Source organism: Carassius auratus, chromosome 10 (genome assembly GCF_003368295.1).
Source record: "Carassius auratus strain Wakin chromosome 10, ASM336829v1, whole genome shotgun sequence".
Lineage (NCBI taxonomy): Eukaryota > Metazoa > Chordata > Actinopteri > Cypriniformes > Cyprinidae > Carassius > Carassius auratus.
The window spans coordinates 5,107,324-5,135,317 of record NC_039252.1 but is presented as its reverse complement, the minus strand read 5'-3'; the positions used below and the strand labels follow the sequence as shown (position 1 = coordinate 5,135,317).

The 27,994-nt window shown below is 37.9% G+C and overlaps 1 protein-coding gene across 7 annotated transcripts in view; it reads right to left on the bottom strand.

The window, feature by feature from the left end:
- Nucleotides 1-8,815: 8,815 nt before the first annotated feature.
- LOC113109639 (polypyrimidine tract-binding protein 3) overlaps nt 8,816-27,994 on the bottom strand; it is a 58,454-nt gene continuing 39,275 nt past the window's right edge. For 6 of the 7 annotated variants that reach the window (XM_026273331.1, XM_026273330.1, XM_026273332.1 and 3 more), the window contains 8 exons: nt 25,086-25,260; nt 22,404-22,478; nt 20,840-20,976; nt 18,723-18,756; nt 18,253-18,345; nt 16,849-17,065; nt 16,418-16,495; nt 15,086-15,218 (listed from right to left, as the gene is read on the bottom strand). In XM_026273331.1, the coding sequence (XP_026129116.1) occupies nt 15,086-15,218; nt 16,418-16,495; nt 16,849-17,065; nt 18,253-18,345; nt 18,723-18,756; nt 20,840-20,976; nt 22,404-22,478; nt 25,086-25,260 (942 nt within the window). Of the gene's footprint in view, nt 15,219-16,417; nt 16,496-16,848; nt 17,066-18,252; nt 18,346-18,722; nt 18,757-20,839; nt 20,977-22,403; nt 22,479-25,085; nt 25,261-27,994 lie in introns of all 7 variants that reach the window. The other variant, XM_026273329.1, reaches the window with a different exon arrangement.

Genomic DNA, 27,994 nt, shown 5'->3' with positions numbered 1-27,994 from the left:
TATAAGAAGTGCGTTTCCTCGTCTCAGTCTGTTGTGTGTGTGATCCTCATTGTTATGTCTAGAGTAGTTTAGTAGTTCGTGGTTCGCTGCATTAGCGATACAATAGCTTTCAAAAGCAATGGAGGTCAGTTCCCTGGCCCTCTTGTCTGACTTCCTGTGTGTTTGAGTCTCTGTGCCACAATTCATTCCCCACATCACATGTCTGAAACTGTAAAATGCTAAATCATCCACAGGATCTAGGCATGACTGTTACTTGGTATATCATTTTGAAGTTCAAATACATTTTTTTTTTTTTTTTTTGGACACTGATCAACAATAATGTAGGTGCTAAAAACCCTGACCTTCAAAATGATGCGTTTGGTGTTGATTCACTGTTGTTAAAGCTGGGCAAACTGTAGTCCATGATTACAGATTATATGATGAAAACTGTAGTTAGTAACGTGAACTAGGTATTCTGACTTTGAGAGAGAATTTCTATTTTTGATATCAACATCATAAAATGCATTATTAAGGGTCAGTGGATTTGATGATGATGATAACTGTTTAGTAACTTATATTTGTTTCATACATGGTCTAATTCTTTGAGGTGCTAAATGGTATGATACATAGTAGGATTTTTTTTTTTTTTACAAGAGAAAAACTAATAGGCTCATATGTAATCATGTACTCCATAAAAACTGTAATCTGATTATGAGCAATTTAATGTTATATAGGGATGCACGATAATATCGGCACAACATCGGTATCGGCCGATAAAAGCTTAAAATGACCATCATCGGTATCGGCCGATATGAATATTTCTGCCGATGAGCCAAACCGATATTCTCCAAGTGAAATAATTGAACTGTTTTTCAGATGTGAATGTCTGTCTACATTTGTAAAATAATACATTTATGGTAGAATCATTACAGAAGAGATACATGGATTTCTCTTCAGTAAAATTAAAGTTTAAATATATCAGGCGAAAAATTTGTATATATATCGATATCGGCATCGGCCAAAATTATTTTGAAAATATTGGCATATCGAATATCGGCCAAAATCCAATATCGTGCATCCCTAATGTTATATCCTCTAATTATTAGAAGGTGATTTTTGGAAACTTTTTGCAACTTTGGCTAGCAAGCAACCAGCTAGTAACCACCAAAAACAAAATTTGGTGAGCAGAAGAACATTATTAATTTGAAACAGAAATGTATTTACAACAATTACTTAAAGTCTTTACTCTCACTTTTGATCAATTTTCATGCACCCTTGTAGAATAATTAATTTCGGTCAAGAAAAGCTGACCCCAAGATTTGAATGGCATGTATGAATCAGTTTCTGTTAGAAGGTATAACTCACACGTTCAGAATTGTGAATGCACTTAAACTCAATGCGTCCATAATATTGATTTGGACTCTGTTGACTCATTGTGTGGATGAAACGGTTCAAAATATCTCCTTTTGTGTTTAGCAGAAGAACAATGTATGACGGTAAGTAACTCTTTATGTTCAGAACAGTGCAGTGGTGTGTTTTAATGGGAAAATGCTTGGTATTTGGCTAGTGTTTTCTATTGCAAAATTTCCTCACTTTATTTGATGTCATTGCTTCTGATCAATCTGATGTCAGCCCAGTAGTTTCGCTGCGTATCTGTGTAAATAATGGCGTCACAGCAGTGCAAATAAAGGCTGAGGGATGTGAGTGTGCTGGCGGTCAGCGCTCTGTTTCACTAATAACACAAGCACTACCACCATCTGCTCTCCCAGTCCTCACTCAGTGTTTCACAACGATTTCTAAATATTATCCTGAAGCCCGAGCTGAAGTTTATGAAGTGCACGTCTGACTGTTGTGTCTCTTTGTGTAATCTGCTGCATTATCAGCTCTGTGTTTTTGCCTGCAGGATGCCTGTCAGTGCTTATCTCATAGCAGCCCATTATTAGGGGAACAGGGCATGGATGGAGATCAGGCGCCATAAGAAGAACTCATTGTTACTTTCTATAGGTTTTCAACATGTTAGAGTCGCTTTTAAAAGGTTACAGAGTTTTGCGTGTTTAAATATTCATTCTGATGCATTATTTATTGCATATTACCATGGCTTTAATGAGTACAATAAAAACACAATTGCAGATATATAGAGAGTTGAGTAATATGTATTGTTTCGTTAAGTTTAATACTATTCAATAGGGATTTTACAATACAGAAACCAGTCTCAGTCGGGGGGCCAGTTCTCCTCTGACCAGACGAAACCAAAAGTTCAGTCCCAGGCTGCAGCAAAGTCAGATTGTGCAGAGGACTCTCTGTTAACATTGGTAGAGTTGCCACCAATGTGGTTTTCCATTGCTTATCTGTGGCTGTTAAGGTCTTCTGGTCTTATGGGTGGTTGGTAGGCCATTGGCATGCAGTTGGGCTCTGAAGGTGCTCATAATGGTAATTAGAGAGAGTGTTGTGGAAGGTTACTAGTGTGTTATGATACAGCTGTTGTCATTGCAATGCTAAGGTGTCTCCCAGGGTGTTTTGGGTGGCTCACTAGTCTGAAAGTGTCCCCACCCTAGTTTCGTTGATATTTCTGTTCTCTAGATATGGCTTAATTCCTCCTGCAAGTCTAAGGATTGTTTCCTGCCATTGTTGATACTGTGTGTGTAAAGGCGTGTGGGGATTCAGTTGCACAACCACATTTTTCCAAAACATTTATCTTCTCTTAACGGTCAACGATAGGCTTATTCATCGCGGTGTCAAGGCAGTTGTGTTCGGCCCTGTGAATAAACACTTCAGATCACTGACAAAAGGCCAGCAATCATAATGCTCACCTCTATTACGCAGTGACCGAAGTCGTCTAGGAAATTTCTATAAATAACTCAAAGATTCTAGCGAAAGTTGCAACTCGGTAGCGAACTAGGATCAAAACAAACCTTATCAATGTTATCTTAAGAGCTTCGTCAGTTTGCCACATGTAACCGCTCTCTAAATAAATCTGAGGGTGTGTAATTGTTCACTAAACTGGTTATTGCATAATTGACTGTGAGCTTCCAAACATACAGAACAACTCTCCTCTCGGCACTGCTGGATGAACACACCCCGTCCTGACGGTCTGCTGCAAGAAAATAGCCGTTTCACTTAAAATCACAGACGGTCTGACAGTATGCTACACAGAGATGATCAGTTGTTACAGTAATGCGCAGGCGAAGCGTCTGCTCCTGGTCTCAGGGCACAGAGCTGGAGCTGAAGTGTCTGAATATGGCTCGACAGCTTCCTCTATCCATGAATGCTTCTTTTTGTTGGACTCGTCCCATCATCCAATCTGCACACTCTTAAGATTAAGGGACGTGATCCAGAAAAGCCCTGGCTAAGAAATACAGTCAATCTCAAAACAAGAGGATCTGTCTGTCACACAGAAAGAAAGAAAGATCTATCTGTCTGCCCGTTCGTCAGCAATTCGGAAATATCGTTGTGTGTTCAGTTGTGTGTCGCAAGGATTATGCGACCAAAGAATCACTTGTGTTCGGTGACAGACGTGTGCCAAAGCATAAACCTCCATCATCAACTGCTCTCGAGTCGGTGGGTTCAATTACTTTCCAGAAGGCTGGATCGGTTTTCACACCCCTCTGAAGCCCTCGTGCAGGGTAGGTCTCATTTCAAACCAATTTCTCCTCATCCACACATCCTTGAAAAACAGTGCAGCTAATTAACAGCAGTGTATCAGTGGCACGCTAGTGCAACATCAGCACCGGCACAAACGCTCCACATTCAGGGGGCTCTTGTGAGTTACAGGGATAAGCATTGGTTTTTAGCATTGATGTGTTTCACTCGCCATTGACAAGTGATCAAATGCAAATGCATATTCAACTTTATCTACTCTAAGGTTTCAAATGAAATACCTCTGTTGCAATGCACAGACTTTCACTCCTATGATGCGCGGATGTGACGCATGTGTGGTTTCCACCAGTGCGAGAATATGCAGCAGAAGTACTTGTGTATTGTGTATTGCAGAAGTACTTGTGTAATGTGAATGAATGGGGTTTTGGGTCTTGGCCGCTGCTTCAGAGGGAATGACTTTCACATGATGTCTTCGAGCTCATGGAGGTCATGGGATGTATGGCACTAGTAGTTTTCCTCTGCCTATTAACAGAATAAAAATGTAAGGAATCTAGGGCTACGTGCTCACATGTCACCTTAGTTTCACTGCTATGAGGATTAACCCTGTTTTGTAAAGTTGCACAACATGCTCCCACACGATTCCCGACACCATTTCTGCAGCAAGTATACTTAAAGTATGCAAATGTTTGTTATGGTTAAACAAACAAACAGGAAAAACATGTATACAGTGGAGTATTCAGGAAGTATGCCATGCTTGTATGGCAGTTTGAATAAAGCCACTATCTTGACAAACAAATATAATTTGACCTTTAGTATTTGCCGAAGCTCATGTCTTTTTAAATTAAATTAAATTAAATATATGCATTTAGCAGACGCTTTTATCCAAAGCGACTTACAGTGCATTCAGGCTATAATTTTTTACATATCATTTTTGGGTTAAACTGTTTTTATTTTCAGAGTTATTTAATGGTTCTCACTGGAGATGTATTTATTTATTTTTAAATTAGTTTTTAATTTAGTTTAATTACTTTTTAATTTTAATTTTTAATATATATGGATTAACTGTTGCCAAAAGGTACTATAACTACATTTTATTAAATAAAACATTTATATAATTTAATCATATTACTTCTTATGTAATTACATCGTTATTAAAGTCTTTTAATTTAATTGTCAAATTTACATTTTATTTTTCAGTTTATTTTTAAGTACTTTTAAGTATAATATATATATTATAATATATTTATTGATTTAATTTAAATGTACATTTTATTTTGCAATTTAATTAGTTTGGTTTATAATCTATTAATTTCCTTTTCATTTTATTTTTTTCTAAATTAAATGTGTAACTATTGTTAATTACTTGCTACAATTTTTATCGGTAGTTTTTTTTTTTTTTTTTGCTGATTTTGTGATTAATCTAGTTCAAGTTCTAGTTCAAACAAAACAAGTCCGTGTTTGTAAACTAACTGTTAGTGTCCGAATACCTCGTTGCATTGTTCTCATTTTCCTCGTAATGTTCATATTCTGTCAGCACATGAGTACGCTGAATGCCTGTTTGGATCTCAGCTAGGATAAGAACAGGTGAGGCTTCAGACAAAGGCAGAGGTAATGCAATCTGGGTGTGGCTTACACACACACACACACACACACACTCACACACACACAAAGAGAGGTATCTTTGTCTCATCTGGCGACTGTCTTCAGCGGGGAGTGAGAAATCTGAGCTGGCATGTGTGTTGGACACTGGCAGTCCCACTGAGCCATCTGCTGTAGCAATGTGTCACTGTAATTAGGGCTGGATGGCTTGTGTCAGATAAGACTGCTCCTTTACAGCGCCGTCTCCTGCAGCTGCACACACTATCAGCTGAACAACACATGACTGCCAGCCGTACACACACTTCTGAGCAGACAGTTAAAGGATCTCACTGCAGGCAGAATCATCACTTCCTGAAGGCATGGCTCACCCACAAATGACCTCTTTTGTCACCATTTACTCGCCCGCTTACGTAAAAGGAGTGATTTTGAAGAATGTCTTAGCTGCTCTTTTCCACACAATGAAAGTGGATTGCGATTCCAAGCTTTAATATCAAAAAAGAGCCATAATACCATAATAGTAACAGAATGACTTCTGATTTAGATACACTGCCACGAGCGTCCACAGGGATCATTTCTGTTATATTGTTTCATCTTTTATTTTTTATTTTTCATGTTTTGGTTGGTTCACATGAATTTAACTCAGGGACAGAAGTTTTATATATATTTATTAATTAAACATTACATTTTTTAAAAACATTTTAAAATACACTACCACTTAAAAAGTCTGTAATGCTGTAGTAAAAGTATTAATTTCTTAAAAAATATCAAATAATAATCTTATTTATATATATATAATTTAGATTTTATAAATAATATTTTCTTCATGCTTAAAAAAAAGAATCCCATTTAATTTATTATAATCATGCTGACGTGTATTCAAGTGAGAGTATTTATAAACTGCATTCTTAAAGTTTTTTTTTTTATCATTATTACTATTATTTTTATAAATATTATGAAATGATAAATAAACTCAGGTCTGTTCTTTGAGGATAATCTTATGAGAAAACAATGCACTTAGTATAACGCAGCATTTAACTAATTGCAGATAGCGTAAGCAGATACACCAAATTGTTTTGTGTAAAATGCAAGTGTAAATCATTTTATAAAAGTAATTTCATTAATCTTCCCTAATTGGCCGGAATGAGTGTGTGTGTTCTGCTGCCATCTAGTGGTCTACTCTCATAACCTCACACGAGCGGATATAGACTCCTGTTGTGTGATATAGAATTGTTAAAACAACTAAATTATATTATAGAAATTGTATTAAAATCATATATAATATTTAAGTTGTATCCAACTGTAACGTTTTAACCAGTATGCTACATTGTTGTCATGATCGTTACACTATTAATCACATTATCCCATCGTTATCATGTAGTAAGTAGAGTTTTAATTATTTTGAAATAAAGTTTGTCATTTGAGAAAATATCTTTACTTCTGGCAGTTCAATCAAATGACAAGTCAAAGTAAATTAGCCTACTTAATTTCAATTCATTTGAGTTGTTACTTTTGTTTAACATTGATTTCTTTGCTCTGGAAACTTGCATTGTAAGTCACACAATCAACTCGGCCCCATCATGTGTGTTTGTTTAATCATTAACTTACATTCTCTGCTTTATAATGGCATCTAATACAACATCAGCCTACTTCCTGATCGCAGAAGTAGTAAACAAGTCCTGAAAGGTTTCATCAGAGTATAATAACGCACTGTTTTCTTACCAGGTTGTGTTCCAGATGACAGGCTCGCCAAGTGTGTACCACGACGATAAAGCACTGTTTAGCAGTTTTGCTAAATGCCTTAAAGGGATATTTCAGCATAAAATAAAAGTTCTGTCTTTTCCCCTCAAGTCCTGTCAAACCTGTGTGACTTACTTTCTTCTGGGGAACACAAAAGAAAAGGTTTGGAGAAATGTAAGGCTGAAGTTCGGATTTCTGAGTGAACCTTTTCTTTTGTAATACGTTCCTGTCCAGAGTTAAAGGGATAGCTAACCCAAAATATTAAATTTGCTGTTAATTTACTCACCATCAGGTCATAATGATCAACATTTTTTTTTTCCATCAGCAGAACAGTAATAAAAAGTCTGGCAAGTCTGCTTCTTTTCCGTGATCTGGTTCTTTCAGGTTTGTTTCAATGAATTGGTGATTTACGCAATCACACAATGATGTATGAAATCTATTATTAAACCACCCAATAATGATGTGAAACATGGATATTTTTCATGTCATTTCACATAAACAATGAGAAACAAACTTGTGTGCTGAGAAGTGCTGGGAACCAGTTCAAAAGAATGAGTCGTTTGTGACCTAGATATCACTCTGGACCTTTTGTCTGAGGCTTACAGGTAATGTTGTATATTCATCTTATGGGCCCTTTCCACAAGACTGTGATGACGAGTTTAATGGTCATCAGCATCGTAAATCCTCGAAAGTTTTTCATATTTGTATTTAATTTTTATTATTATATACATTTATAAAATTATTATTTGTATTATATCACCTTTTTATCAAAGTTATCCAAAAAGTAAAAAAAACTGAGGGGGTAAATTTCTTTATAATTCATCTGTTTAAATAATATTAAAGTTATGCATAATTAAGGGCGTGGCCACTTGAGTGACATGTGGATTGCCACTGCGGTCACAACTGTTGAGCTAGGTGGGCGTGGCTTCAGCAACCAGCTCCCGCCTCTTTGCCCATTTTTGATTATCTGGGAGTGATGTGTTGCCAAGATGGCTCCGCCCACTTTGAGCTTCAAAAACATTGTTCAGAAATCTACAGATGACGTGTTTTTATACAGTCTATACAGAACACATACCAACTTGCAATATCAAGCAACAAAATGAATGGTTTTGTACAGCTAAGGAAAGTTTGGAAGCAAACATGTCTGGAAGCAAGACCCTGAAAATTTTTACGGGAAGAATAAGGTTATAGTTTCTTGCTCAGACCGACTGTTTCACTTCATATGACTTCAATAAATCATCAGGAGACAGGGGTATTCATTTTGTCACCTGTTTTTTTTTTTTTACTCTCAAAATAATGGTAGCGTTGATTTGCATTTTATGAATCACTAACCAGAGTTTCAACTAAACATCATCTTTAATGTTCTACTCAAGAAAAAAAGTCACACATCTCAGATAGCCTTATGGTGAGTAAATTAACAATATTTCATTTTTTGGGTGAACTATTCTTTTAATCTGAGCAGCTTTAGACAAAGCAGCAGATAGCGGAGTGAGTTAGTAATAAGCAGAAGAGGTTAAAGGAGGAGGAAAGTTACAACCATTCCAGTCCTCCTACAAACACAGACCATACTCTCTTCAGATACAGACACTGAAGAAGCACGACTGTGTTTGCTGAGCACTGAACACGGAAGGAAATCTGCTCAATTAAGGACAAATCCGGAAGGAAAGACATGAAGACGCAGAGGACGTAGGAAAGTACAGATGTCATGACATTTATTCAAGGCATGCTACAATTAAAGTTGATTAGGAAAACGTCAGCAGGGTAGGTAATAATAAGAATAATAACTCTAATAATGAGTATGCATAATAATAAGCCATTCAAAACAGAAAAAGAAAAGCTTTCTACAAAAAAAAAAAAAAACAAATACAAAAGAAAATCTCCACTCAATCATGCACTGCAAAAATTAGAAAATATGTTTCTTTAATAGTTTCTTCTATTTGCATTTATTACATCAAACTCATAAACTGGATACGCTCATGTCTCTCCCCAATTCCCACAAGTCACACAAACGGCTTTACAAATGAAAGCTGGTACTGGTATGATATCAAAATACAGAAGACAAATTGTGTTTTAATGTTAACCTCCATAAATATAAAAACCAGTTCATATTGGTGTGTGTGTGTGTATCTTGTTCCCCGAAACCATTTTTTGGCCAGGTTAAAAAATTAAATAAAATAAAACAATAAGGGAACACACATGTACAGCATTTGTTTCCTTTTGGTAGTGAAACATTCATAAAAACTATAAATTAGGTGTATCATTGCGTGTCGAAGCATCCTGAGATCAACTCGGGCACTTCTGTATGTGCGCTGTGCTTGAGCGACACCTCAGTACACTGACTTAGTCTAGCCCCTCCCTTTAATGCAAATTAGACCGTTTAATTAGCATAATTAAAGCCCATAAATTTAGTAATGAGAAGAAAATAGAAAGCATTATGTCTGAAATTTAAAGTTTAGATCGTAAGGGTCAATTGCATCGTAATAAAGCGATAAAATATTTCAGTCTGAACAGTGCTGCTTCAGTTCCAATTTAATCAAGTCCTTTGGTTTCAGTGGTTGGTTTGTCGTTAGGATCTCGTATGTTTCTGAGTAAAGCTTTTTAATGGAATCAATGACGATATCAGCAAAAAGTGTGACTGCTTATCGGTTTTACAGATCGTGGTGTCTATCCGGAGCAGTTCGTGAAATACTGAAAGCGAAAGGCGGTTCGAATGAATCCATAAGGGCCTGGTAACACATTCAGAATCGCAAATGAGTTTCGTTTGACGGGGGAAAGGATATGGCTTGACCTTTCTGAGGGAAACTAACAGAATAGACATGATCGAGAGTGGAAAATACAAGACGTTTGTTGGTTTCTGATATACAGCCAGGAAATAAGTTACAAATAAGCTAGATGAAAGGCACATAAACTTTGGTCCTGCATTATTTGTGACTTTTTCAGTAAAAAACCTGGAGAAAACCATACACGTGTGTAACTGTTCGAGTGAGCGCGGATATCGACGAGGAAATGTCTTACAACACAGCAGAAAGTTGTTGCCTGAGTCAAGACGTGGTTGGAAAATGTTACGCTTCGAGAAACAAAAACGAATGACTTCTTGTGATTTCAGTGACACGTTTATGGAGTCTGGCTTTTCTCCTGTTGATAAATAAAAAGCATCATAGCTGGAAGCAGATCGACTTTCTGCTTGCGCAACTGTGTATATTTCGGCTTCCGAGCGCTTCTGACGGACCTGACCTCTAGCGATCGCTCTCGTCCCCGTTCGCACACATCGGTGGACGTTACAGACCCAGATCTGCTTTTGTGAAGAGGCAGAGTGACAGACAACAATCTTGAACCAGTTTTCACACTCTTAATAAAGAAAATCAACAAACCCCCCAAAAAAGAACAAAAAGTATCACAACAGAGCGAGAACGAAACAGGCCAAAACCCTAAAATAAATCAATAACAAGATACAGTAAATAAGACACAACTCCAAAACACACAGGCGGAGGTCTCAGACATCAGCATCACTCCATAGCAAAATGATGAAGGCAGACCTGAACACTTAGAGCGAATGCTGTGGGCTTCTGGGTCTCTGTGCGTTCGTTTCGAGACAAATTTAGACTGATCGTATGTATTAGGAGTTTCGTAATCATATTAGAAAAACAGAACAGAGATGATATCAAGCAGATCACACTGTATGATATAGTCCACACTGGCAGATATTGATTTCTGAGTGGTCCTTCCTGTGGAAAAACTCACCGGCATTGCATTATGGTTTATGGGAGGTTGCCAGAATGTTGCTATATGGTTGCTGAGATGTTCAGAGTGATTTTAATGTGTTGCTATGCGGTTACTAGGGTGATCTGGTGGTTGCTAGGTGGTTACTTACTGGCCCAAAGTAAAAAGAGCCCACCTCCAAGTCTCAAGATTAGTGGTCGACCAATATAGATTTTTTTGATGGCCGATATAAAGCCGATATATCACCACACTATTTCATTTAAAGATTGTAAAAACACATGTATAACAATTGCTAAAATTTAATTTATATTTATTTTACATAATATTTACTGAATTTGAAAAATAATAAATATGAAAAAATTTAAAATCTGTAAAAAAAATACTTTTAATTAGATGGTCATTTTTTTATGCAGTCAACAAATGCACATTTCATTCAGAGGATCTAACAGCTGAATGCAATACATTTTGCAAGGTTAGTAAAATGTACTGCATACTCAAAAGACTTTAGTTTAAATTAAATGTGTATTTGCTGATGTTTGATGAGGAAGTATTATAGTGTTTGCTTTTCTGTTACCAATAATACAAAGCAAACACTATAATACTGTTTAGTATGCTACTGTGTCATAATTTATTAGTCAGAAATGTTGAACAGAGACGGTAAACTAACGAAGATGGAGAACAGGAGCTGTGTGCGTTTAGGCACTGACGTTCTCAGCGCTGTAAGAATAAATGTCCCGTACGCCGTCAAAATAAAAGTCTGACATATCGGGTAAACAAAAATAAAAAGGCCAAATATCGGCCGATATATCGGTCGACCACTTCTCTAGAAATAACTTGGGTGGCTACTTTTAATGTTTGTTTTTTTTGCCCATTTAAGCATTATTCTGGCAAAAAAAGTATGATCACATAGAAAATAAAATCTTCACAGATGTGCTCATAACAGCTCAAATTCATACAATTTAATCAGAACAATATGCAAGCTTACAGCAACCTCTGTCTTTGAGTGTGAAATATTTATATCAGAGATTGAGGAATTTTTTTTTGTAAAATTATGTAACAATAGTACGCGGATATAGCATACATATGTACACACACGCACGCACACACACACACACACACAAACACACATGCACGCACACACACACACACACACAAACACGCGTGCACGCACACACACACAAAGCGAGGGAGAATAGAGACCCACAGCATGCTCTGAACATCGCTGAGTTCACCATTCATTTTTCTAATGAGAGCATTCACAGCACCATACATCATAACTTACATCTCATATCATATTAAGACCACATGGTACTGAGTCCCCACAAAATGCACATCTATAAGAGCTACACAAAAAAAAAAAAAAATTTAATCAAGATCAAAATAAATCAACCCTCTCACCAATCCCACAAAATAGTACATAAGATATTTTAGGTAAAATTTCTAAAACCTATTTGATTATGAACACATAATAAGGCACGTAATAAGAAATTAGGTAAATACACAGTAAATGTTTTTTTTTTTTTTTTTTTCACTTTTCACCATGATTTCTTGAATGATTATAGTGGTACAAAAACCCGATGAGGTTTCAAATTAGATTTTTTTTTTACTCTTCCATAAAAAAGAACAAATTACCAAAAATAAGTAACTTTTTTTTTTCTCAAAAAATCTTGACAATCCTTAAGATATATAGACCTGAATAGTTTTGCTTTGAAACTGTAAACTTCAACAAAATTCAATTTCTTTTGAGAAGTGAAAGCGAACTTTCGAATCGCTTCAGGTGACATCAGTCAAAGACAAAAAAAAGTCACTGTCCCTTGCCTTGCATGAACATTCTTGATTTATTTCATAACTGTGACTCAAACGGACATTAAAAGAGGATTTAGTGCACATGCACAGAAGCTGCTCCCTTTAGCTGCTACTCAACAGGTCTTCGGTGACCTTCCTTGGAATGTTAAGGCCAATTTTTCACTAAATGAGACAGTGCCTTGCTCGTACGCACAAGGGAGTCATCATATATCATCATATATGAAAGAATCCTGATAAAACAGGTAATAATACACTAGTACTAACTAAGCGCTTACATATAGAATCAGCTTCTGTATGTGCACACCATTGCCATGTTCCAAAACCCAGTGAGCTATCTACTTAGACAGCATTTTAAGGCATCACAAGCATGCTCCCAGCACAAAGGCTGTTCCAGCCTTCTAAGATATCTAATTTTGGCCAAAATCTAAGGCAGCATTGCATGTATCTTTTGTGGATAAGGCATTCCCAGAATGCACTGGGAAGCTCATTCAATACGGTGGGCGATTCGAGGCAAATGTCGATTAGGAATAAACTTCCTGAATACAGAAAACAAAAATTGTTTGATTAAAAATCAAAATCAGTGTTGATGTTTCGTATGAGGCCAAATACTCTAAAATTAACCAAATCAACCAATTCAGGAGTTTGACATTAGCATGTAGCTAAGCTAATGCTGCAATACCAGTGTATAAACATAAAGCACAAGTAAATATTGAGCACTTTCTATGTATTTTTACATTTACATAGTGTGTGATATTTGTCGCAGTGCATTGCGACATTTCTAGACTGTCTATAGTAAATAAAGCCAAATTTGTCCATTAGTCTTTTTGTCAGAAGTAGTGCAAAAGCACAGATTACATCAGAAATAGTGCCACATCTAACGTAGATAACTATGGGTTCTTTTTATTTTCTACTGCATTATCAGCTTCCCAATGATCCAGACTCAGTTTATCGTCTCCACCTCTCGAAGCAAACTTCTGGCCTGGACTCTATTGGAGGCGGGTTTCCTGTGCAGATCAGTCAGTTCAGATTAGTCCCTTATGGCCTTTCATGGCAATTAATATGCTGCATTAGAAGGCAGCTGCCTATGCAGGAACTCGCTAGGTTTTGGAAACTAGTTGGCATCTCCATATCATTCAGATTCTTTGCTTAAATATTTGGTTTGGTCAGATGCAGAGGCATTTAGTGTGGGACTGCAAGGCAAAAGAGAGTGCCGCCCTCTTTTTTTTGCTGTGACTCAATGGGCTTCACTACAGTTTCTACAGAGCCCATGGCTTCAAACTCTCACACCTGTGACCAGAGCAGAGGAGTGAAAAAAACTGAGTAACGAGCACAGAACCTTCTGCCCCTGTGTGGAAAGATGGAAAACATGAAGAACGAAAGGAAAAGACTCAACTGAGAGCAAGAAGGGGAACAGAATGGAGGAAATCATCAATTTCCCATCGAGATCACGGGCTATACCATTCACATTGGGAATTTCACTTAGGAGGCGGAGCCTATTATCAGGCTGGGCGTTGCTGATTGGAGCGTTCCAGTAAAGTTGACAGCTGGCCGTAAGTTTTCCGGAATGATCGAGCATGTTTGAAAATGTTCGCCCCGGTTCAGAGGAACCCGATCGACTGGACAATGACATCGCGCCATTGCACAAACAAGTTCTCTTGACAGCATTGCAGGTGCAGAGAGCCCACGAAAGGCCGGTCTGTCCAATATAAAATTTTCATTAAACAAGAAAAAAAACAAATCACGCCATTCACTATCTACCATCTGGCTATACATCTTTGCACAGTAAACAGATATGAGGATGCCAAACATTCCCCACGGTGCCTGTCTTCAACTCAAAGCGATCAAAGTGCCGAGAAACAAAAGGTTTGTAAGCCGAAACAGCTGCAAATTTTAAATGCACTCATTCTTGAATCCATAGCACTCTTGTTTTAATGCTACTCTGAAGAAAAAGGACAAGCCCATTGGTCGAGGCCGTCGCTACAGATTAGATTTTTTCCAGCAGCACCTTGATGATGACGTCAGTGACATTCAAACAGTGACCGTGCGTTCAACACATCCCACGGGAAATGGGGCGCTCCGTTGAAACAGCCAATGAGAATGAAGGTGTTGGTTTTTTGGGGGAGGCACAGAGGAGACTCTGCCCTCACTTAGGTCTGGGGTATCAAGGCCATTGGGCTACAGGAGCGTCAGTCTCCAATGTAATCGGCAAGTGTGCGGTGAAGAAACTTTCCTCCTCAGTATTGACTTTTTTGAGAATGTTCACATCGTGTTAGTTTGCGTTTCACATCAACAAAGTCCTCGCCAGTCGACTAAAGAGGGAGTCCTTCTTCCTCCACACGGAGGTTCCCAGAAACATCACATTGTCATGGATATCCCATGTGTCTCCAGCCCTGGTTTTGTGCGAGTAAAACAAACTCACTCTCAAGACTGTCTAAAGGTTCTGCAGTAGTCTCTTATTTGCTTTTTTTCTTTCTTTTTTTTCTTTTTGGAAATCTCTAAAACTACCCCAGGAATATCCTTAATGTTTTTTTTTTTTGTTGAGTTTGTCAGTCAGTCTTTTTCTCGGAGCGAAACAGTCAGACTGCTGAAGGTTGAAGGGCTGGAACGGGGAGGATGGGGAAAGGGTGTGTTTGTAGTGAAGGCGCTGCTAGATGGTGGATTTGGAGAAGGACACTCGCAGATGGTGGTTTTCTCCCAGGTCGTGGTTGTGGAGGTCAATAAGAGCCTGGATGGCTTCTTCCACCGAACCCAGCTGGATCAGCGCCATCTTGCGGTCCTTCCTATTAATCATATATGGATAATATAAATCAGACACTGGGTGATCCTAAAATTTAGGACCAATTGGTCCAATTAGATACGTTTTAATGACTCCTCTAAAGTTGTCATTTGGGGTAACCATCAACTAAAAAAGGTATCAGAGTGTCTATTAAGCGCCTTGTTGTCTGAAGCTATTTACGTTAACTCCGCCCACCAACGTGTGATTCTGCTAGTCTACACTGCAAAAGACAACCAAAAGTGGCGCAGATGGTAAAATATGTGACGTATTCATTTTCATGTGGTCGACCTGGGTTTTAATCTTTTTTTTTCTCCCTTTCCACATTTCAAATTACATCAGAAAAGCATTTATTTTAAATGAAAATGAAGAATATAATCAAAAAGTTGAAAATAAAGTATCGGGTAGGGATAGGATAGGTATAGGGAGGGCTTTATTGTCCCAATAAGGTGGCATTAATTCAATAATTTGAATTAAAATGACAATTTACACTCAGTAAGTTAATATTGTATAATGTTTTACAATGTTCTACAATACCGAGGTGCAGATAATTGGCACTATTTGCAATAAGTAGTAAAAATGTAACTTAGTGTAAATAGCCTTTATTGCTATTTACACTGCAAATAGCCGCTGCCAAAAGGTATATTACAAAAAACACAACTTAAAGGGATAGTTCACCCAACAATTACAACTCTGTATTCATTTACTCAAGTAAAGAATGTTGGTAACCAAACAGTTGCTGGTAGCCATTGACTTCCATAGTATTTTTTTCCATACTATGGAAACCAATGGCTACCATCAAATATTTCGTTACCAGCATTTTTCAAAATATCTTCTTTTGTGTTCAACAGAAGAAAGAAACTCATAAAAGTTTAAAACAAGTGTAAGGTGAGTAAATGATGACACAATTCTCATTTTTGGGTGAACTATCCCTTTAAACAGTATATAAAAGAAAGTCCTTTTCTGCTCCTAGAGGGCCACCTAACTACAAATGATTTCCAAGCAAACTTAAAATCACTGTTCACTTTTTAGAAGATCATTTAGACAATGTTTATAACATTCCATTCATGTTTTTTCACTAAAAAACTCATCCTTATTGGCCAAGTTGTCATTAATAAAGATATAAGCAGACTCATCCCCATGTAAACAAATACTTATTAAAATAAATGAAGGCTGAGAACAGAAATAATTGTGAAGAGAACTCACTGGAAAAACTTGAAGGCCTTGACTGTGTATCCAGAACTGGCAAACAGGTCTTTCAGAAAATCATCCGTAGTGGAGGGACTGGGGGAGGAAAGAAACAAAGAAAGGACGAAAATAGCACCTTATCTGATGCCACCAATAATGCAAAACTTCCAGTGGAGTGAAACAAGCGCTAATATGATAATAGGTGTGGGGCATAAGTGGTATAAAACTGTAATGTTATGCATTACAATGATGTTTCTTCTTCTGGAAATTCAAACAACACATTTTTTATATATTGCAATACAGCCAATGTCTATATTTTTTAGACACCCTAAGAATTGAATACACTTTAAGTTTTAATTCCATCCTTAATGTTGAAATTTGCACCAAGTAAGCCAGCGGCCTGAGCGTGTGGTGCCCGGTGTGTGTATGTGTGTGTGCCAGTCACTCACGGGATGTTTGAGAGGTGCAGGGTGGCGGAGGGAGGGAAGATGTTCTGGAAGTTCTTGGAGCCGGGCTTTTTGAAGCGGTGCAGCGGGCTCCCACTGAAGTCTTTGGTCAGGCCCTGGTCCTCCTGACCCTCCCTGGGGAGCTGCACCGTCTGGTGCTTCGAGATGGTCACACGGATCACCTTACCATGAAGACGCTGACCGTTCAAATGGCTCATGGCTTCACAAACAAACCCAGAGATAATGTTACAGATAAGTGTTAACCCTGAGACACATCATATTACACATACTCCGAACAGACCTTTTTCTTACATTTGAACAACAAAAACTCAGTTCTATTCTAATATTTTTACACACACTGAAATTCTGAATAAATAATTTTTCTAAATGATTCTTACACAAAGGTTCTTATGTTCATTCATTCATGAACTGTACATTGTTTGTAAAAACATTCTTACGTTAATTTATGTTTAAATCAATAGCAAAACCATTTTTACATAAATTTAGGTGAAAATTGTGCATAAAACCAATTTTTATATAAATTTCTGTTAATAGTTTCGCAAAACATTTTAAAGTAAATGTGTAAATGATTTGCAAATTGATTCAAACACAAATTACTGCATAAAACATCGATAAAACAAAAAAGTTATTTTGTAAATCAATAGCATAAGTGTAAATCGGTGGCGAAACGTTCTTCTGAAAATGTCTGAAGTGTGTTAGCAAAACCATTATGTAAATTTGAATAAATAATCAGCAAAAATTATTCTCACATTAATTACTGTGCAAAATGTTGTACATTTTTAAATCAATCAAACCATTTTTTTTTCTGTGCATTGTTCACAATTGTTTTGTAAATGTGTGTGTAAATCATTTTTAGGAGTGGATGAAAAATTTAATTTGTGTAAATTGCTAGTGAAAACATTCTTGTGCAAACTTTCATATTCTACATTTACACTTAGATTTTGCACAGTATTTGTATGTAAACGTAGCATTTGATATGAAAGTTTACCCAAGAATGTTTTCACAAGCAATTTACACAAAATTAATTTTTTCATCCACTCATTTTTTCAATTTAATAAATAAATCTGCATTTTTTGTTTATAGCCTTGAGACATCAAAACAACGTCATCATTATCAAGCATTGCAATCTGCAATCAATCAATACTACAGAGCATTCGCTCCTGCATTTAAACATGGTCATCACAACCAAACCTTTGCAATGTGTACAAGTCCTTTCATTTCTCCTTGCACCATTTCAAAATCTATTACTAAATTGCATCAGAATATTTGATGAAAATGATTTGTAGCTTTAATACAGACACAGAAATCACTGATGAAGACGGCTGATCAAATGATGAAGCGAAGGTATAAAAGATGAAAAGCATTTCGGTGTAAAACCTGACGTACCGAGCTGGGCTTGCGTGGCGTCTGCCATCTGTATTAAGGCATTCTCTTTCTTGTTGAACAGAATCTTGACTCTGTGAACATCTCCATACACTCCTGCAGGGATAAAACAGAAATGTAGACTTTTTGTGCTCAAACACGCCATGAACACAATTTACAGCAAATAATACGCTATCTGCGGATCTCAGTGTTTCATTATTGAAGGCAGAGGGCGACAGTAACTCCTCACTCACAGTAAGGTCTGTCTCTGATGTTGACAGTTATTAAATTGTAGGGAGAATAACAATGGCACACGCTGAGCGTATGTATGAGAAAATTTGAACATTCATATGACGGGGTCACAATCTGCAAATAATCTCCTGACTGTGTGTTCGTAAGGAAATGGTCTCATCACTCAGCTTCTATCCTCTACTGCTTTTATAAAAACAGCCGTCTGCACATCTAATCTAGAAGAGTAATAAATTCGTCCTTACCGAATAAAATGAAGAGCCCGTGTGGAGATATGCTCTGCAAGAGATGAAAATTCACTTAGTACCAAAATTTTAAAAGTGCTGGAAAAAGATGAAATGGGTATGTGTAAAATGTATGAAGAAACATTAATAGATGCGTTGATTGGCTGTGAAACATGTTGACACTGAGCAATTCAAGGTGAATGCTGGTCACTAACACTACAGAATTAAATGAAGAAAGTGTCTTGTGACACCAATTGCTGAGACTGAATAAAGACAAATGAAAATAGGTTTGGATTAGCTCACATGACGAAAAAAAAGACTAGAGGGAATCACAGTAAAGGCACTGATGTTAAAGGTCAGTGAGTGTTTAAACTTCTATTATTGTCTCTGTGCAATACTATTAGAAAAATAATTGCTCAGATTATTCCAATAGACCTACAGGTGCATCTCAAATTAGAATGTCATGGAAAGTTCATTTATTTCAGTAATTCAACTCAAATTGTGATACTCATGCATTAAATAAATTAAATGCACACAGACTGAAGTAGTTTACTGTCTTTGGTTCTTTCAATTGTGGTGATTTTGGCCTACTTTTAACAAAAACCCAACAAATCTCAACAAATTAGAATATGGTGACCAATCAGTTAATCAACTCAAAACACCTGCAAAGGTTTCCTGAGCCTTCAAAATAGTCTTGGTTCACTAGGCTACACAATCATGGCAGACACGGCATGACAGACAGATCGACAGACAGACAGACAGACCGACAGACAGACCGACAGTTAGACAGATCGACAGACAGACAGTTAGACAGATCGACAGACAGATTGACAGATTGACAGTTACACAGACAGACAGTTAGACAGAGCCACAGACAGACAGACAGTTAGACAGATCGACAGGCAGTAAAACAGGCTGATAGACAGACAGACGGTTACACAGACAAGACATATCGACAGACAGGCAGTTAAACAGACATACAGACAGACAGTTACACAAACATAAAGACAGACAGACACACAGACAGATACACAGACATACAGACAGACAGACAGTTACACAAACATAAAGACAGACAGACACACAGACAGACAGTTACACAGACAGTTACACAGACAGTTACACAGACATACAGACAGACATACAGACAGTTACACATACAGACAGATAGACAGAGGGTTACACACACACACACACACACACACACACACGCACAGACAATTACACAGACGGACAGATAGTTACACACACAGACAGACAGACAGATGGTTACACACACACACACACAGACAGACAGTTACACAGACAGACAGACAGTTACGCAGACAGATGGTTACACAGACACACAGACAGACAGACAGACAGTTACACAGACAGACAGACAGATGGTTACACACACAGACAGACAGACAGACAGACAAGAGAGTTACACAGAAGACAGACAGTTACACAGACAGACAGACAGACAGATGGTTACACACACACACACAGACAGACAGTTACACAGACAAACAGACAGTTACACAGACAGACAGACAGACAGTTACACAGACAGACAGACAGACAGACAGATGGTTACACACACAGACAGACAGACAGACAAGAGAGTTACACAGAAGACAGACAGTTACACAGACAGACAGACAGACAGATGGTTACACACACACACACAGACAGACAGTTACACAGACAAACAGACAGTTACGCAGACAGATGGTTACACAGACAGACAGACAAGAGAGTTACACAGAAGACAGACAGTTACACAGACAGACAGACAGACAGATGGTTACAGACAGTTACACAGACAGACAGATGGTTACACAGACACACAGACAGACAGACAAGAGAGTTACACAGACAGACAGACAGATGGTTACACAAACACACAGACAGACAGACAGACGGTTACACAGACAGACAGATTCAGTAATTTGACAAACCAGTATGGTCCTAAATGCTTTTTGAAGGTCACTTACAGTATAATTGTAAAGTCTTTCCTACAGCTGTAATCAATTTTATGCCATATAAATGACAGATTTGTGGTGAAAGGGCTCACAGAGAAAGGTTAGTCGCTTGTGTTGACATTAGTTATGTCGTAGGACAGTGGTATTGAGGGAGGTGGGGGTGGAACTCACTTCAGGGTTGAGGTTGGAGACGAGGAGCACAGAGTGGATGGCGGTGGGGGCCATGCCGTGAATGGTCATCCGTCCTGTCATTGCTGATGAAGGGATGGTGAGAGGTCCCAGAGCACCAGGCATCTGCATAGACAAGCCTGAGCGGAGCACAGATGAGGAGGGGTAACGTGAGAGAGAGGAAGGGAACCTTCTAGAACAATCATCCGTTTTCACAACCTGTTGCCACACTTTCAGATGAGCAACATAAGGTCTTCTTGTAATAGCTTATCGAATCAATGTGTTCAGGCATGCTGGATAAATTTAGTCCAAATGAGTATTGAATTGGATGGTCGCTGTAGTAAGAGGTTTAAATAAAGCCAGCCCAGATCAGGGTCAGGAGTGTGAAAATAGAGCAAAGCTTAATATGTGAAGGACAAATTATTTCAATTGAGGGAAAAAATATTCAGTGATAAATAACGTAGGATGGGACTTTTGACATCTGATATTAAAATACTGATATATTTGTTATGATAATATTATTAATGGTACTTTTATTTGACTGAGGCCTTGATTATGCCATAATTTCTGTGTCAGAAGTGAAGAAAATTATTTTATTTGGAACAACTCGAGGGTGAATACATGTCTCATTTTCAATATGATAATTAATACACTGCTGTTTGAATGTTTTGTGTCTATATGATTTACAAAAATGTATGATTCTACTCGGCAAGGATGCATTAAATTGTCCAGAAGTGGCAGTAAAGACATTTATAATCTTATAAAAGATTTCTATATAAAAAAAGCTGTTCTTTCGAGAAGGGTTGGTTTCCACAGACATATTAAACAGCACAACTGTTTTCAACTTGATGATAAGAAAAGTTTCTCGAGCAGTAAATCAGTATATCAGAATGATTTCTGAAGGATCATGTGACACTGAAGACTGGAGTAATGATGCTGAAAATACAACCTTGCATCGCTGCAACAAATTACATTAATTAAAATAGAAAACAGTTATTTTAAACCGCAATAATATTTCATAATATTACTGTTTTACTGTAATTTTGATAAAAACAAATGCCACCTTGGAGAGGAAAACTGATTTCTTTCAAAAACATTTTTAAAATCTTAAAGACCTCAAACTTTTTAACAGCAGTGTATATATTATTTAACTCATATTCAAATGTTGTCTTTAAGAAAACATTAATTAAGACTCAAGTGAAGCTGCACAGTGACTTTAGCTATTGCATTTTATTATTTGAAAAATGAAATTAAAGAGAAATGTTACACCCTAAAATTGGATGCATTGATTGCATAAATCAAAACGGTGCGAACCAATCAATAGCCAATTCCCAATGCAAAGCTTTCAAACTGTTTTCATATGTGAAGTCAATACTTGTGTTTGTGTTAGTCCCTCTTCACTTTGCTCATTTTGCAGGTGTCGATCTGCAGATGCGGCTTGTAAGTGACTCAGGTGGTGACACAGGAATACTTCTGATCATTCAGTCTGAAGACTGTCGTGAGCCGCATGATGCTGCCTTCATTACTGAGATGTGATGTGAGAGTGTGACTGTGTCTGAAATCTCACCTGCCTGATGGAAACCGATAGCAGGGGCGAAACCAGCCGCCCCGGGGTAAGGAGAGGAAATTATCCCGGGAGCCCCTGCACACACACACACACACACACACACACACACACACACAGGGTCAGCCTTGCACAATACATTTGTACCCAAACAATACTAATAGTGACAATAATAAAAATGAATTCAAGGTGCGAGAGCAATACATTATTACTTTGTACTGGTTACACCATGACATTTTAGAGTCATGAAATTTAAACTTAATGTAAAATCACTAACCCTGCGAGAGCCTTAAATTATATTAACGGTATAACAGCACAATCTATAAAAGAGGCGCACATACAGTTTTATTATCGTCCTATAATTTGACTTGCTGAGTTCATGTAATTCACAATTTGTTCATGCAATATCTCGAATTCCCAGAAGGGACCGGCTTAAGTGTGACACCATTGTTTAAAATGGATTTATTCAGCCTATTGAGATGTAAGCCACCACAGAGCTCAGAACAAGCAGTGGACGTACATTTCAAAACAGTCCTACTGACAACAATAAAACATTTTCATGAGGGCCGTTGCGGAAGAAGGCCGGACAAAATGGCAGTGGTCTAATAAAAGCTGCCATTTGAACAGCTTTTATTGCTTTAGCGGGCGTCTGGAGACGTCATCGAGCGCCCCTTAGATTCCTGGCTGTGCCCAGAAACAATTCATCAGCTCTGATTTACAGAAACACACACAAGAATACACACCGGCCTTATCAGTATCCATACCGCCTCTCGCTCGAGACAGCGCGAGTAATTTACCGAGCTTGAGACAACAAGATGTGTGGATGGGCAGTCAGAGTTATCTGCCTCCCCTCTGACAATCACACACACAATAAATCTACCCTGCAAACACTGTCCTGCCCACAGAACTTTGTGTGCATGTGCGATAAGGCGTGCCCTTTGATAGTCTGCATGCAACCAACCGATAGCATTATAATAAAACACACGTGGATCGTTCAGGCAAAGAGGAAGTGAGGAAAATATCTGCTTTACACTGCTCTTTCTAATGGAAAATAAGTTTTAGATAAATGGACAGGTTTGATTAAAAAACCAAATGTCAGTACACACACACACACACACACACAAATTAATGGAATATTGCATCAACAAAGTATAGGGTCAACACTTGCTCATCTTCGGATCCTCTGCAGTGAATGGGTGCCGTAAGAACGAGAGTCCAAACAGCTGATGAAAACATCACAATAATTCACAATTAATCCACACCACTCCAGTCCATCAGTTACTGTCTTGTGCATGTGTTTGGAAGAAACAAATCCATCATTAAAGTTAAATCCTAGTCTACAATCCATATTAACTCTTTCAGTAAAAAAGCCCATTCTCTGTTGTCACCCACATCAAAATCCGCCTGCATATTTGTTCAGAACTGTTTTGGACAATTTTCACTCATAAACAGTGCTTCGTCTGTGCATTTTTCTCTCCTGATTCAGATAAGAAATAGTTTCACTAGAGATACCAGTATTGTGGATAAAGGACTCATATTTTAGCCAGAAACAAATGTCTTAATGGTGGATTTGTTTCCGAGCCTTAACTGATGGAGTGGAGTGCTGTGGATTATTGTGATGTTTTTATCAGCTGTTTGGACTGTCATTCTGACGGCACCCATTCACTGCAAAACTCAGAAACAAACTCATCCACATCTTGAGGGAAGGTACATTTTCAGGACATTTTCATTTTGGGTGAACTGTTCCTTTAAGATGTTTTTAAGCCAAAATAAACCTGAAATGATCTGGTGACAATTCTAAAATCAAAGTGGACATTTTTCAAGTAAACAGTGCAAAATATCTTCATACCCAAGATCAAAACTGACATTTAAGCAGCATCCTAAGTCTGACATCCTTTAGCTTGGGACAAGAACTTCCTCAGAGCTAAAGGAAAATCACAGACTAAAGCAGATGGGGTGTGTGTGTGTGTGTGTGTGTGTGTGAGTGTGAGTGTCTGTATCTGGGTACAAGTCGTCTCTTTTATCTAATACACTACCAGCTTCAACACACATGCTGACACCACAAAACTTCCTCCAGTATCCCATGTATAGAAGATTCTCCAATTAGTGCAACATTTGACAAACACACATTTGGTATTGAAAGTATTTTTAATTATTTTAAATATTAAAGTCAAATATCTTCAAATGTCTTTACACCATATTTAATGTGTCAAAATATTAACCACACTTCCTGAATCAGATGACGTGGCCTTGATCAGGTGAGTTTTGGAATTTCTGGGATGCTGTGAACTTTTGGTACTGTGTGTGACGGTAATGATGTGTGATGGTAATGATATACTTCAGTTTTTTGGAGAAAACGTTGAATGGTAAAGACAGCAGTTTAACTATATATTATTTATCCGTATATAAGTATACGAATATAAAATAAAAGTATAATTATTAAAAATATAATTGCAACGTATGATTATAAAACTTCATGTCGAATTTTCCAGATTTTAACATCATATTTACTATGTCATTTACTTTAATAAAAAATATTTGAAGTATCTAAAAATAAAAAATCTAAAGCTAATAAAATCTATTCTTTAAAACTAAAACACTATATATGTTTCAAATCATCAATAGGAGACAAAGGTTCCCCTGATCAAACACTCACCCATGTATTTCTGTGTGTATGTGTCTTACCAAAAGCGGTCTGCATGGAGGGGTCCAGCGTGGGCTGTCCGTCCCCTGAGGGCAGGTCTAGACGTGTGAAGTCCCTGCTCTTGTCGTTGTTGTATTTCACATTCAGACTGGTCAGCTTGGAGAATTCAACACGCAGAGTGCAGCAGCCGTTGTAGATGTTCTGCCCATCCAAAGCCTAACACAGACACATACAACATTACAATGCAATTCTCTAATAAAGAAATTATACTTTGCTTAAATAAAAACAAGTCCATTTTAGAACAATTAAGTGTTTTGCACATGTACTGATACAGTATATAATGAAAATATTTTTGTTTTCTCATTAGATTCACCCAGCATTGCATGTCATCCATGCAGCCGCGCAGACAGCCGGAGCGTGTTTGTCTTTCCGATCACAGGACATTGGTCTATTTTGGCACATTCTCATTGATTACACCTGCTCTACTTCATTACATCAGGGATTAATGGAGCCTGAGCATATCCTCTCAGTTTTTTCTATCTGTTAATCAACATCTGAAAGCAAGCGACAGCCACACTCCTAAAACTGATCTAGAAGCAGCCACAGTCACAAGGTTTGTATCTCCACAGAGTCTGAGAAACAGGAAGGACAAAGTGCAAAGCCAAACGGAATGAAAAGCAACATGTGCAGTGAAAACCAATCGATATAAACTCAACCTCAAAATATATTTGCAAGAAAAGAGATCATTTTCATTTAAAGTAATCTTTCCCTGGCACTGAGTTTCAGCCATTACAGTGACAAAACAGTTTGCCCATAATCTCCATCTCGTTAAGGCCATTTTGGATATATATAAACCTTAAATAAGAAAACAAGATTTCCACTCAACATGACAGAGTTCGCCTCTTAATCCACTGCGACATTTTCATTATTGAATTGTCTGTGTATGCCTGAAGCAGGTTTGGCAGGGTGGAGGCGATGTGAAATAACTTCTCCCGTGGAGCCAGTTCATTTAACTAAACCCTGATGACAAATGCAAATCACATCTGATCCTGACAGTGGCCTGAGCAACGACAGGGACAAATAAAGGATTGTTCTGCAGAAGTCTGTGCCGCTGGCTTTAAGCAATCAGTGTTGGATGATAAAATGATCTCATTAGTCTATATTTAATGCCAAATCTACACTTTAGATTATCGTGAGGACTCGAGGGTGGGCTCTTTTGGGCTGATAAGCAACCATCTCACTCCAACAGCCCTAGAAACTACAGAGCAACACACTGGAAAACACTCAGAACATCTTAGCAACTGCAATTCAACACCCGGTCCATTACAGCAGAAATACATAGACTACCCTTCACACGTTTGAGCATGGTTAGAGTTTTTGAAATAGGCACCTTAAAGTGATAGTTTACCCAAAAATCTAAATTATGTCATTAATAACTCACCCTCATGTCGTTCCAAACCCATGGGACCTCCATTCATCTTCAGAACACAGTTTAAGATATTTTAGATTTAGTCCGAGAGCTCTCAGTCCCTCCATTGAAGCTGTGTGTACGGTCTACTGTCCATGTCCAGTAAGGTAAGAGAAACATAATCAAAGTAGTCCATGGGACATCAGAGGGTCCGTTTAAATATTTTGAAGCATCGAAAATACATTTTGGTCCAAAAATAGAGAAAACTATGACTTTATTCAACATTGTCTTCTCTTCTGTGTCTGTTGTGAGAGAGAGTTCAAAACAAAGCAGTTTGTGATATCCGGTTCACGAACGAATCATTCGATGTAACCGGATCTTTATGAACCAGTTCACCGAATCAAACTGAATCGTTTTAAGCGGTTCTCGTCTCAAATACGCATTGATCCACAAATGACTTAAGCTGTTAACTTGTTTAATGTGGCTGACACTCCCTCTGAGTTAAAACAAACCAATATCCCGGAGTAATTCATTTACTCAAACAGTACATTGACTGAACTGCTGTGAAGAGAGAACTGAAGATGAACACAGAGCCGAGCCAGATAACGAACAACAGACTGACTCTTTCTCAAGTCAAGAACCGTTTCTGTCAGACGCGTCCGATTCATGAACCGAGGAGCTGATGATACTGCGCATGTGTGATTCAGCGTGAAGCAGACCGACACACAGAGTACCTGAACCAAACTGATTGTTTTGGTGATTGATTCTGAACTGATTCTGTGCTCGTGTTATGAGCGCGGGTAAACCGAAGGCTTGAATCAAGGGCAATCATCGCAAATGACGCCATTACGTCTCTTGCAAAAGAACCGGTGAACCGTTTTCTTCAACTGGTTTATTGAATCGAACTCTCCAAAAGAACTACTGGTGATCTGAAAAACCGATGAGCCAATGTTTTGTTCGTTATCTGGCTCTGCTCGGTGTTCATCTTCAGTTCTCTCTTCACAGCAGTTCAGTCAGTGTAACGTTACTGTTTGAGTAAATGAATTACTCCGGGATATTGGTTTGTTTTAACTCAGAGGGAGTGTCAGCAACATTAAAAAAGTTAACAGCTTAAGTAATTTGTGGATTAATGCGTATTTGAGATGAGAACCGCTTAAAATGATTCAGTTTGATTTGGTGAACTGGTTCAAGAAGATCCGGTTACATCGAATGATTAATTCGTGAACCGGATATCACAAACTGCTGTTTTGAACTCTCTCTCACAACAGCCACGGAAGAGAAGACAATGCTGAATAAAGTCATAGTTTTTTCTATTTTTGGATCAAAATTTTCAATGCTTCAACAAATTCTAACGGACCCTCTGATGTCCCATGGACTACTTTGATGATGTTTTTCTTACCTTTCTGGACGTGGACAGTAGACCGTACACACAGCTTCAATGGAGGGACTGAGAGCTCTCGGACTAAATCTAAAATATCTTAAACTGTGTTCCGAAGATGAACAGAGGTCTCATGGGTTTGGAACGACATGAGGGTGAGTTAT